The 10,465-nt window shown below is 60.5% G+C and overlaps 1 protein-coding gene across 3 annotated transcripts; it reads left to right on the top strand.

The window, feature by feature from the left end:
- Nucleotides 1-4,892: 4,892 nt before the first annotated feature.
- On the top strand, nt 4,893-9,245 carry GAMT (guanidinoacetate N-methyltransferase). Of its 3 annotated transcripts, none has more exons than XM_002761531.6 (6): nt 4,893-5,139; nt 6,957-7,102; nt 7,301-7,364; nt 7,616-7,683; nt 7,771-7,881; nt 8,938-9,245. In XM_002761531.6, the coding sequence occupies exons 1-6, from the start codon at nt 4,959-4,961 to the stop codon at nt 9,076-9,078; spliced, it is 711 nt and encodes a 236-aa protein (XP_002761577.1). In that variant the 5' UTR covers nt 4,893-4,958; the 3' UTR covers nt 9,079-9,245. The 3 variants fall into 3 exon arrangements, with proteins under 3 accessions (XP_002761577.1, XP_008985153.1, XP_078217509.1); XM_008986905.5 differs by having other exon boundaries at nt 8,873-9,245; XM_078361383.1 differs by having other exon boundaries at nt 8,300-9,245.
- The last annotated feature ends 1,220 nt before the right edge of the window (nt 9,246-10,465 follow it).

Here is a 10,465-nt window from a genome sequence, read left to right as displayed (position 1 = left end):
GGCCCTGGCCCCGCCCCTACGAGGAGGAAGCGCGCGGGCCGAGACACGTGCGTGCGTGCGTGCGTGCGCGCGCGCGTCCGTCCGGAGCTCCGGGCTAGGCACTGCGGGCGCAGGCGCGGCTGCCGCTTCCTCTTTAACTCCGCATTCGGAAGTGGTGGAGGCGCTGGGGCCGGGGGTGGGTGGGGTCAGCGGAGTAGGAATGTCCCCGCCCGCACCCCATCCGGGCGGACCGAGGGCAAGCGGCACGTGGGCATCCCGCGCGAAGCTCCTTCCGGTGTCCCCATTTCACAGAAGAGGATCCCGAGGGTCCGAGAGGCTGAGTCACTTGCCCAAGGTCACCCAGTTCGGGCCAAACTGGAATCAAATCAAAACAATTAACTGAATTCAATGGCTATGAAAGAATATGATTGACCCCCCCAAATGCTAGTACTATTAATAACCAAATACTGTTTTAATTGAATCTGTCCATTGCATACATCGGTGGCTCTTCTGCGTGACTTTGCCCCCCAGGGGATAACGTGACTACGGCTGAAAAGGTGGTTTTCGTTGTCTCAACTTGGGGTCTGGGGGTACTGCTGGCAGGGAGTGGTTTGGCGACGGCTCCCCACCGGTAGGAAACAGATGACCCACCGGGTATGTGTCGCCTACTGCTTTTCTTCTCAGTGTCACCGCCCTGATCAGCTGATTTATTCATCATCACAAAATTAAATGAATACAAGGAGCAAGGCTGGGTTAGGTGGCTCACGCGTGTCGTCTTCAGCACTTTGGGAGGCTGAGGGGTGTGGATCACTTGAGGTCAGGAGTTCGAGACCACCCTGGCCAACATATAGTGAAACCCTGTCTTTACTAAAAATACACACAAAAAAATTAGCCGGGGGCGGGAGGGTGGTGGACACCTGTAATCCCAACTACATGGGGAGCCAAGGCAGGAGAATCTCTGGAACCCAGGAAGTAGAAGTTGCAGAGGGTCGAGATCCAGCCACTGCACTCCAGCCTGGGTGACAGAGCGAGAGTCCCATCTTAAAAAAAAAAAAAAGGAACAAGATCACAGGCAAATAGTACCAAAAAAAAAAAAAAACTTTCTCTTTTTTTTGAGATGGAGTTTCGCTCTTGTTACCCAGGCTGGAGTGCAATGGCGCCATCTCGGCTCACCGCGACCTCCGCCTCCTGGGTTCAGGCAATTCCCCTGCCTCAGCCTCCCGAGTAGCTGGGATTACAGGCACGCACCACCGTGCCCAGCTGATTTTTTTATTTTTAGTAGAGACGGGGTTTCACCATGTTGACCAGGATGGTCTTGATCTCTTGACCTCGTGATCCACCCGCCTCGGCCTCCCAAAGTGCTGGGATTACAGGTGTGAACCACTGCGCCCGGACTATATTTTTAGACGGATTTCTTTGTCACCTAGGCTGGAGTGCAGTGGCACGATCTCGGCTCACTGCAACTTCCACGTCCCAGGTTCAAGCGATTCTCCTGCCTCAGCCTCCCAAGTAGCTGGGGCTACAGGTGTGTACCACCGCACCCAGCTAATTTTTTTACTTTTTAGTAGAGATGAGGTTTCACCATGTTGGCCAGGATGGTCTCGATCTCTTGACCTTGTGATTCACCCACCTCGGCCTCCCAAAGTGCTGGGATTACAGGCGTGAGCCACCACGCCCGGCTAATTTTTTGTATTTTTAGTAGAGTTGGGGGTTTCACTGTCTTACCCAGGATGGTCTCAATCTCCTGACCTCGTGATCCAAATGCCTGAGCCTCCCTAAATTCTGGGATTACAGGCGGGAGCCACTGCACCCAGCCCAATTTTTGTATTTTTAGTAGAGATGGGGTTTCACCATCTCCTAACCTTGTGATCCGCCCACCTTGGCCTCCCAAAGTGCTGGGATTACAGGGGTGAGCCACCAGGCCTGCCCGGTTTTTTGCTTTTTTGTTTTTGAGACAGTCTCACTCTGTCACTCAGGCTGGAGTGCAGTGGCATGATCTCAGCTCACTGCATGAGCCATTTTGCCCGGCCTAAAACCTCATTTAAAATTTAAAAAAAGAAAAAATAAAAATAAATAAATAAACAAATGAAATACATCTGGCTGGATGCAGGGGCTTGTGGCCTGGAATCCTAGCACTTTGGAAGGCCGAGGTGAGAGGATCGTGTGAGCCCAGGAGTTCAACACAAGCCTGGGCAGCGTGACAAAACCCTGTCTCTACAAAAAATAAAATACGCCGGGCCCGGTGGCTCACGCCTGTAATCCCAGCACTTTGGGAGGCCGAGGCGGGTGGATCACGACGTCAAGAGATCGAGACCATCCTGGTCAACATGGTGAAACCCCGTCTCTACTAAAAATACAAAAAATTAGCCGGGCACGGTGGCGCGTGCCTGTAATCCCAGCTACTCGGGTGGCTGAGGCAGGAGAATTGCCTGAACCCAGGAGGCGGAGGTTGCGGTGAGCCGAGATCGCACCATTGCACTCCAGCCTGGGTAACAAGAGCGAAACTCCGTCTCAAAAAAATAAAATAAAATAATCAGCCCGGCTTGGTGGCATGTGCCTGTAGTCCTAGTTTCTTGGAGGCTGAGGCAGGAGGATCACTTGAGCCCAGGAGTTGGAAGGTTCACCGAGTTGACTGCACTCTGGCCTGGGCCGAAGAGCCAAACCCTGCCAAGAAAAAAGAAATGAATAAACCTGGGGACAGTGGCACTTTGGGAGGCCAAGGCAGGAAGACTGCTTGAGAGCCCAGGAGCTTGAGACCAACCTGGGCTTCACAGCAAGACCCTGTCTCTACCCCAAAAACCCAAACGCAAACGAAACAAGACTAGAACATTTGAAACAAACATACAGCCATCCACTGGTGACTGGATACATCAACAATGAAGCAGGGCGGATGAAACTGGCAGGATGTGGACGAAGGAGGAGGGCGGGCGCAAGACACCGACACGTTTTATATATGTATGTGTATGTATATATACTACATGTTTATTTTATACGTGTGTATATATATATATATATATATATATATATATATATTTTTTTTTTTTTGAGATGGAGTTTCGCTCTTGTTACCCAGGCTGGAGTGCAATGGTGCGATCTCGGCTCACCGCAACCTCCGCCTCCCGGGTTCAGGCAATTCTCCTGCCTCAGCCTCCCGAGTAGCTGGGACTACAGGCACGCACCACCATGCCCGGCTAATTTTTTGTATTTTTAGTAGAGACGGGGTTTCACCATGTTGACCAGGATGGTCTCGATCTCATGACCTTGTGATCCTCCCGCCTCGGCCTCCCAAAGTGCTGGGATTACATGCGTGAGCCACTGCGCCCGGCCTATATTTTTAGACGGATCTCTTTGTCGCCCAGGCTGGAGTACAGTGGCACGATCGCGACTCACTGCAACTTCCACGTCCCAGGTTCAAGTGATTCTCCTGCCTCAGCCTCCCAAGTAGCTGGGACCACAGGCGTGTACCACCGCACCCAGCTAATTTTTATTTTTTTTTCAGTAGAGACAGGGTTTCACCGTATTGGTCAGGCCGGTCTCAAACTCCTAACCTTGTGATCCACCTGCCTTGGCCTCCCAAAGTGGTGGGATTACAGGCGTGAGCCACCAGCCCAAGTTGTATATTTTTAAAACTACAGGCTGGGAGGCCGAGGCGGGTGGATCACGAGGTCAAGAAATCGAGACCATCCTGGTCAACATGGTGAAACCCCGTCTCTACTAAAAATACAAAAAATTAGCCGGGCGTGGTGGCGCGTGCCAGTAATCCCAGCTACTCGGGAGGCTGAGGCAGGAGAATTGCCTGAACCCGGGAGGCGGAGGTTGCGGTGAGCCGAGATCGCGCCATTGCACTCCAGCCTGGGTAACAAGAGCGAAACTCCGTCTCAAAAAAAAAAAAAGAAAATACAAAAATTAGCTGGGCGTGGTGTCACATGCCTGTAGTCCCAGGTACTCGAGAGGCTGAGGCAGGGGAATCACTTGAACCCTGGGTGGCAGAGGTTGCAATGAGCCGAGATTGTGCCACTGCACTCCAGGTGGGTAACAGAGCAAGACTCTATGTCCTTTTTTTTTTTTTTTTTTAAATAATCCCAAAAGTGCTGGGATTATAGGCGTGAGCCACCGCGTCTGCTATTTTTATTTTTGAGATGGGGTGTTGCTCTGTCTCCCAGGCTGGAGTGCTCACTGCAACCTCTGCTGGAGGCGTCTTTGGGCAGAGCCCTCCATCAGGGTCCCGGGGTCTCAGGTGACCCCCAGCTTCTGGAGCTGTGACGTGGGCTCATGAAAGCGGGAAGGCAGCTCAGGGTCAACTCGGGGGCATGAGAGCTCTAATCCTGGGTCCCCAACCTCATGGCCACAAGATCACTGGCTTTGCCTCCCAGGGCCTCCCTTTCCCCATCTGTAAAACGGCAGTCATCATAGAACCTGGTGGGCATGGTGGCTCGTGCCTGTAATCTCAGCACTTTGGGAGGCTGAAGCGGGAGGATCGCTTGAGTCCAGGAGTTTGAGACCAGCCTGGGCAACCTAACAAGACCCTGTCTCTGTTAGGAAAAAAAAAAAAAAAGAACTCAGTGTAGCATCTTCTGAAGATTAAACACTGAAAGCACTTCCAACAGTGCCTGGAAGGTCCTGAGATTCTGACATCCCAGAGAGGAGGGCTGAATGCTGACAGATAAGGAAACTGAGGCACGGAAGCGGCCTCGGGCCTGCAGGTTCGCGTACCCGGGCGCGGTGCTCCGGTGCTCGCTCCGCGGAGAGGGCACCGAACCTGCTGGAAGAGGGGGCGGCCCGGGCCCCGACCCCACTCCCGCCACCCCTCGCGTGGCCGCCGCTAGAGGCCGCTCCTGGAGCCGCGCGCGTCCTCTCACGGGTCCGCCCCCCGGGCCTGCCGGACCCGCCCCCAGGACCCGCCCCCGGCCCACAAGGCCCTGCAGGGAGCGGGCCCGGACGTGCAGCGATCGAGGTCGGGTAGCCGTCCAGCCCGCAGCATGAGCGCCCCCAGCGCGACCCCCATCTTCGCGCCCGGCGAGAACTGCAGCCCCGCGTGGGGGGCGGCGCCCGCGGCCTACGACGCGGCGGACACGCACCTGCGCATCCTGGGCAAGCCGGTGATGGAGCGCTGGGAGACCCCCTACATGCACTCGCTGGCCGCCGCCGCCACCTCCAAAGGTAGCCCCCGCCCGGCCCGCACCGCCCCCGGGGCCGCAGGGGAAACTGAGGCCGGGGCTGCCCCGAGCCCGGGCTCTGCAGCCCACCCTCCCCCGGGGCGCCTCTGTCTCCTCGCCTGGGAAGTGGGGCTGCAGGTGGGGGCACACGGAGTCGTTCACGGGGTGCGCTGCAGGCGTGGGGCCCGCACACAGTAGGCGCCGCCTGAGTACCGGGAACTTCCTCTCCAGGGGGAGTGAGGACCCCTCTCCAGATGGGGACTTCGGCCGCGAGGCCTGGGTGGAACTGGGTCCCTGACTCCCTGTCTGAGGTCCAGACCCAGGGGTCGCGCCGCAGGGAGGCTTCCCGTTTGCCTGCCCCGGAGGGCAGCCCCGCCTCGCCCAGCTAAGAATAGCACCTAGAAAGCTGAGCTCAGGGAGACAGCTGTCCCCGGGGTGGCCCTGGCCTGCCTGGCGTCAGAGCCTGAGGGCTGCTTCGGACGCCCCGGCCCTGCACAGGCCGTTCCAGGAGTCCAGCCTCAGTGTTCCCACCCTGAAAATGGGCACGCCCAGTGTCAGTGCCAATCTGGATGGAGGGGGCCGCACGTGTGGCCCACCGGGGACCGGCCCTTCCCCTCCCAGATAGTCTTGCCTGGCCACTCTTGCATACCCGATTTTTGGGTGGAGAGAGGGGGAGAGAAAAGTAACCAACCCGAGATAAGGGACCCGGCACAAACAGTGTGGGCTGGGGCTCAAAGTCCAAGGTTCTCGCCTCCCCCCGGGCTGGGCCCAAAAGCGGTCATATTTGGCCTTGCTGGCTGGCCAGCCTCTCTCTGGCCACTGGCCAGGGCCCACACTGTTCTGCTCAACGCTTGTATTCTGCCCGCCTCTGCCCACACTGGCCCAGGCTTCCCCTCCCGTCCTGTGGCAAATGTCACTCACAGCGCAGCCTGCCCTGCATCCTCTCCTCCAAGCAGATCCCCAGCCTAGCCCTGCACTCCCTCCTCCAGGCAGGCCCCCAGCACAGCCCTGCCCTACCCTTCACCCCCCCCTCCAGGCAGCCTCCCCAGCCCCGCACCCCCTCTCCAGGCAGCCTCCCCAGCCCCGCACCCCTCATCCAGGCAGCCTCCCCAGCCCTGCATCCCCCCTCCAGGCAGCCTCCCCAGCCCTGCATCTCCCGCTCCAGGCAGCCTCCCCAGCCCTGCATCCCCCCTCCAGGCAGCCTCCCCAGCCCTGCACCCCTCATCCAGGCAGCCTCCCCAGCCCTGCATCCCCCCTCCAGGCAGCCTCCCCAGCCCTGCACCCCTCATCCAGGCAGCCTCCCCAGCCCTGCATCCCCACTCCAGGCAGCCTCCCCAGCCCTGCATCTCCCGCTCCAGGCAGCCTCCCCAGCCCTGCACCCCTCATCCAGGCAGCCTCCCCAGCCCTGCATCCCCCCTCCAGGCAGCCTCCCCAGCCCTGCATCCCCCCTCCAGGCAGCCTCCCCAGCCCTGCATCTCCCGCTCCAGGCAGCCTCCCCAGCCCTGCACCCCTCATCCAGGCAGCCTCCCCAGCCCTGCATCCCCCCTCCAGGCAGCCTCCCCAGCCCTGCATCCCCCCTCCAGGCAGCCTCCCCAGCCCTGCATCTCCCGCTCCAGGCAGCCTCCCCAGCCCTGCATCCCCCCTCCAGGCAGCCTCCCCAGCCCTGCATCTCCCGCTCCAGGCAGCCTCCCCAGCCCTGCACCCCTCATCCAGGCAGCCTCCCCAGCCCTGCATCCCCGCTCCAGGCAGCCTCCCCAGCCCTGCCCTGCCCTTTGCCTCTCCTCCAGGCCCACCGAGTAATGCCAGGTGCCCTGTGTGCAGGGGGCCGGGTCCTGGAGGTGGGCTTTGGCATGGCCATCGCAGCAGCAAAGGTGCAGGAGGCACCCATTGACGAGCACTGGATCATCGAGTGCAATGACGGCGTCTTCCAGCGGCTCCAGGACTGGGCCCCGCGGCAGACTCACAAGGTGCCCCTCCGCCTGCAGGCCCTCCGGGAGCCCCACTCCGTGGGGTGAGGGCACTGCCTCTTGGGGGGTTGGGGGCCTAGGCCACCAGAGGTGGAGGAGGTGGTCTTTTCCCTCGGGAGTCCCTCTGGCCGCTCCCTTTCTGCAGGTGGGGAGATCTTGGCGACCTCTCTGACCCTGTCTTATTTTCCCTTCTCCAAGGTCGTGCCCTTGAAAGGCCTGTGGGAGGATGTGGCGCCCACTCTGCCTGACGGACACTTTGATGGTGAGGGGTGACAGGGACGTATCACAGGGTGGGCTCCCAGCTCCAATCGAGCCCCTCCTTTGCTTGTGGGGGCCCCTCTGGTGTGCACTGGGGGACAGAGCCCCTGTGGGTGCAGGCCTGGCTATGCGGGCTGGCAGGGCACAGAGGAGCCCTGGAGGCCTCTGCCCGGTCTCACTTACCCTCCACCCGCTGGGGTGAGCCGGGAGCACTGAGCCCAGCCCTGACCTCCTGGGTTTCCGTTCCCTGTGCAGGGATCCTGTATGACACGTACCCGCTCTCGGAGGACACCTGGCACACACACCAGTTCAACTTCATCAAGGTAGCGCTGTCTGACTTGCTGGGATGCAGGAGCCCCTCTGCCCACACCCCACCTCCATCCTGACCACTGGCCACTTCCCTGCCACAGAACCACGCCTTTCGCCTGCTGAAGCCGGGGGGCGTCCTCACCTACTGCAACCTCACCTCCTGGGGGGAGCTGATGAAGACCAAGTACTCGAACATCACCACCATGTTTGAGGTGGGCTCACCTGGGGTTCCCCTCGGGCCGGCAGGCATTGACCTGGGTGGGGCTGGGCTGCTGGGGTCACCTTGCTGTCTGGGGAGGGTCCCTTCCTGACTCCCTGGGGGGGCTGGACTGTGCTGGTTCATTTGAAAATCAAAGTCCTTTGCCAGGAGCGGTGGCTCCTGCCTGTAATCCCAGCACTGTGGGAGGCCGAGGTGGGCATATCGCTTGAGCCTAGGAGTTTCAGACCAGCCTGGGCAACATAGCAAGACCTCGTTTTTACTAAAAAAATACAAAAAAGCTGGGCATGGTGGCTCACGCCTGTAATCCCAGCACTTTGGGAGGCCCAGGCGGTGGATCACGAGGTCAGGAGTTTGAGACCAGCCTGGCCAACATGGCGAAATCCCGTCTCTACTAAAAATAAAAAAATTAGCTGGGCGTGGTGGTATGAGCCTGTGGTCCCAGCTGCTTGGAAGGCTGAGGCAGGAGAATTGCCTGAACCCAGAAAATGGAGGTTGCTGTGAGCCGAGATCGCGCCGTTGCACTCCAGCCTGGTGACAGAGCGGGACTCCGTCTCAAAACAAGAGAATAGAAACCAAAGTCCCTCGCCAGCTCAGCAGCCTCCCCTGGCTCCCCAGTGCCCTGTGGATCAGCCTGAGCCCCGAGGGTTCCCCTCCCTCTGGCCGCCTCCACCCAGCTGCCTTCGTGGGTTCAGCAGTACTTGTCTCTGGCTGTTCCCTCTGTCTGAGGGCTCTGTGTGGTCATCCTGGGCCGCTGTTCCAAGAACCTGCTGGGTGCCTCTGGCCCTCGGCAGCCTGCGTTCTTTTTCTGTCATGATTGTTTGGCTCCACCGGCCGCACGGGCAAGGTCTGGAGAACCACGGAGTAGGTGGCTGGAGCCCCATGATGCTGGTGTGGGGCTGGGGTTCAGGGCTGCCCTCCATGGGCCCACAGTGGCTGCAGCCACCCACCCAGGCCTTGGCATCTGTAAACACTCTTCAATGTAGGGTGGGCACCGAGGCGCACGTGACCTCGACAGCCCTCAGAGGTGACCTGCGCCACCCCCGCCCAGGAGACGCAGGTGCCCTCGCTGCTGGAGGCCGGCTTCCGGAGGGAGGACATCCGCACCAAGGTGATGGCGCTGGTCCCGCCGGCCGACTGCCGCTACTACGCCTTCCCGCAGATGATCACGCCCCTGGTCACCAAGGGCTGAGCCCTCGCCCCAGCCTGGCCACAACCGTGCCCTCCTCCGTGCCTTCCTGGCTGGGAGCCCAGGCTCTCCTGCCAGCCCCGTCTGACCCCAGCTTTCCCGCTTGTCTGTGAGGGGTCCCTGAGGTGAAGTAAACGCTGGTGCTGGGCTGTCGGTCCCCAGTGAGTGAGCGACTCAGTGCAGTGCTGCGTCCTCACCTCCCGCCATCCCACGGACACAGGAGGCGGGTGCCTCCCCTGCAGGCCTCTTGCCCGTGGCAGACATCTCCAGCCGATGCCTGATGCCCCCTCATCAGACCAGAGCCACTTGATGCTCTGCAGCGGGGTCAGAGAGGGGTGTAACTAGGCCAGGGTCTCAGACGGTGGGGAGCACCGGGGCAGAGGTGTGGGTAAGACAAGGACCCCTGCCCACCTGCCACCAGAGCCGGCTTCTCTACCGGCCCCGGCACCACCTGAGCTCCCCTCCCCGTGCTGCAGGAGGGGCGTCACTGCCAGGAGCCCCCCATTTCTGGATGTCGTTTCCTCTCTGGAGGCCCAGTGCAGGGGCAGCCCCACCTGTCCAGACCCTGGAACATCCCGCTTCTGCCTGTCCGTGCCCCCATGCCCAGCTGGTCACCCCATGCCCCTGGCGTCCACATGCGAGCAGGCCGCCCATCTTCCTGGGGCCATCCTGCCCATCCCCCGCACCCACCTCCCCTCGTCCGGAGAGAAGGCCGGCTCCTGGGCTCTGCACCCTGGCCCAGGCTGCCCTTCCGAGGCTACAGCCCTGTCCCCACCCCAGGACGTCCCCCCTCAGCACCTCCTGCCTCCAGGGTACTTTCCTGGCTGGCTGGGCTCCTCCTGCTCCCCACACTCCCCAGCCTCCCAGTCCCACACTCCCCAGCCTCCCAGTCCCCATCCCAGCCTGGTCTCTCATAACCGCGTCCCCAGAAATGCCCCAGCGCAGCAGACAGGTAGGGTGGGACTGCAGAGCAGGGGCTCCAGCAGCGGCGGTGGCGTCTGGCCCTGAACACGGGAAGATGGGACGTCTGCTGAATGAATACACATCCCTGATGAGGACACAGACTCCAATGGATAAAGGGGCTGGCGGGGCGGACCCAGGGTTCCCCCAAAGTCCTGGGTGTAGAGGGTCCCCGAAGGGCCTCATCTGGCCTCTGGAGGCCCCGGGTCAGACAGCCTGTGAGCCCTGCAGCCTCCGGTTTGGAAGGGGACCAGGTGCCATCTCCCCATCCTCCCAGCCCCGTTCCTGGCCTAACCGGCCCAGAGGGCAGCGGTGAGCTGCCTAAGCCCACTCAGGCCACGGGCTACCCTCTGAACCCCAGGGCAGGGTCAGACAGGCTTTGCTCAACTTGCCTCAGGGCACAGAGGGAGACAGTCAGGGCCCTCCCAGG

Source organism: Callithrix jacchus, chromosome 22, assembly GCF_049354715.1.
Source record: "Callithrix jacchus isolate 240 chromosome 22, calJac240_pri, whole genome shotgun sequence".
NCBI classification, from domain to species: Eukaryota; Metazoa; Chordata; class Mammalia; order Primates; family Cebidae; genus Callithrix; species Callithrix jacchus.
The sequence above is the reverse complement of the archived record's forward strand: the minus strand, read 5'-3'. Positions and strand labels throughout refer to the sequence as shown.

Bases quoted from the DNA above. Each gene is read 5' to 3' on its own strand.
- GAMT (XM_002761531.6), top strand. From the start codon at position 4,959: ATGAGCGCCCCCAGCGCGACCCCCATCTTCGCGCCCGGCGAGAACTGC. The intron at 5,140-6,956 runs GTAGCCCCCGCC...CCCTGTGTGCAG, and splicing joins CGCCGCCGCCACCTCCAAAG to GGGGCCGGGTCCTGGAGGTG. The intron at 7,684-7,770 runs GTAGCGCTGTCT...TCCCTGCCACAG, and splicing joins ACCAGTTCAACTTCATCAAG to AACCACGCCTTTCGCCTGCT.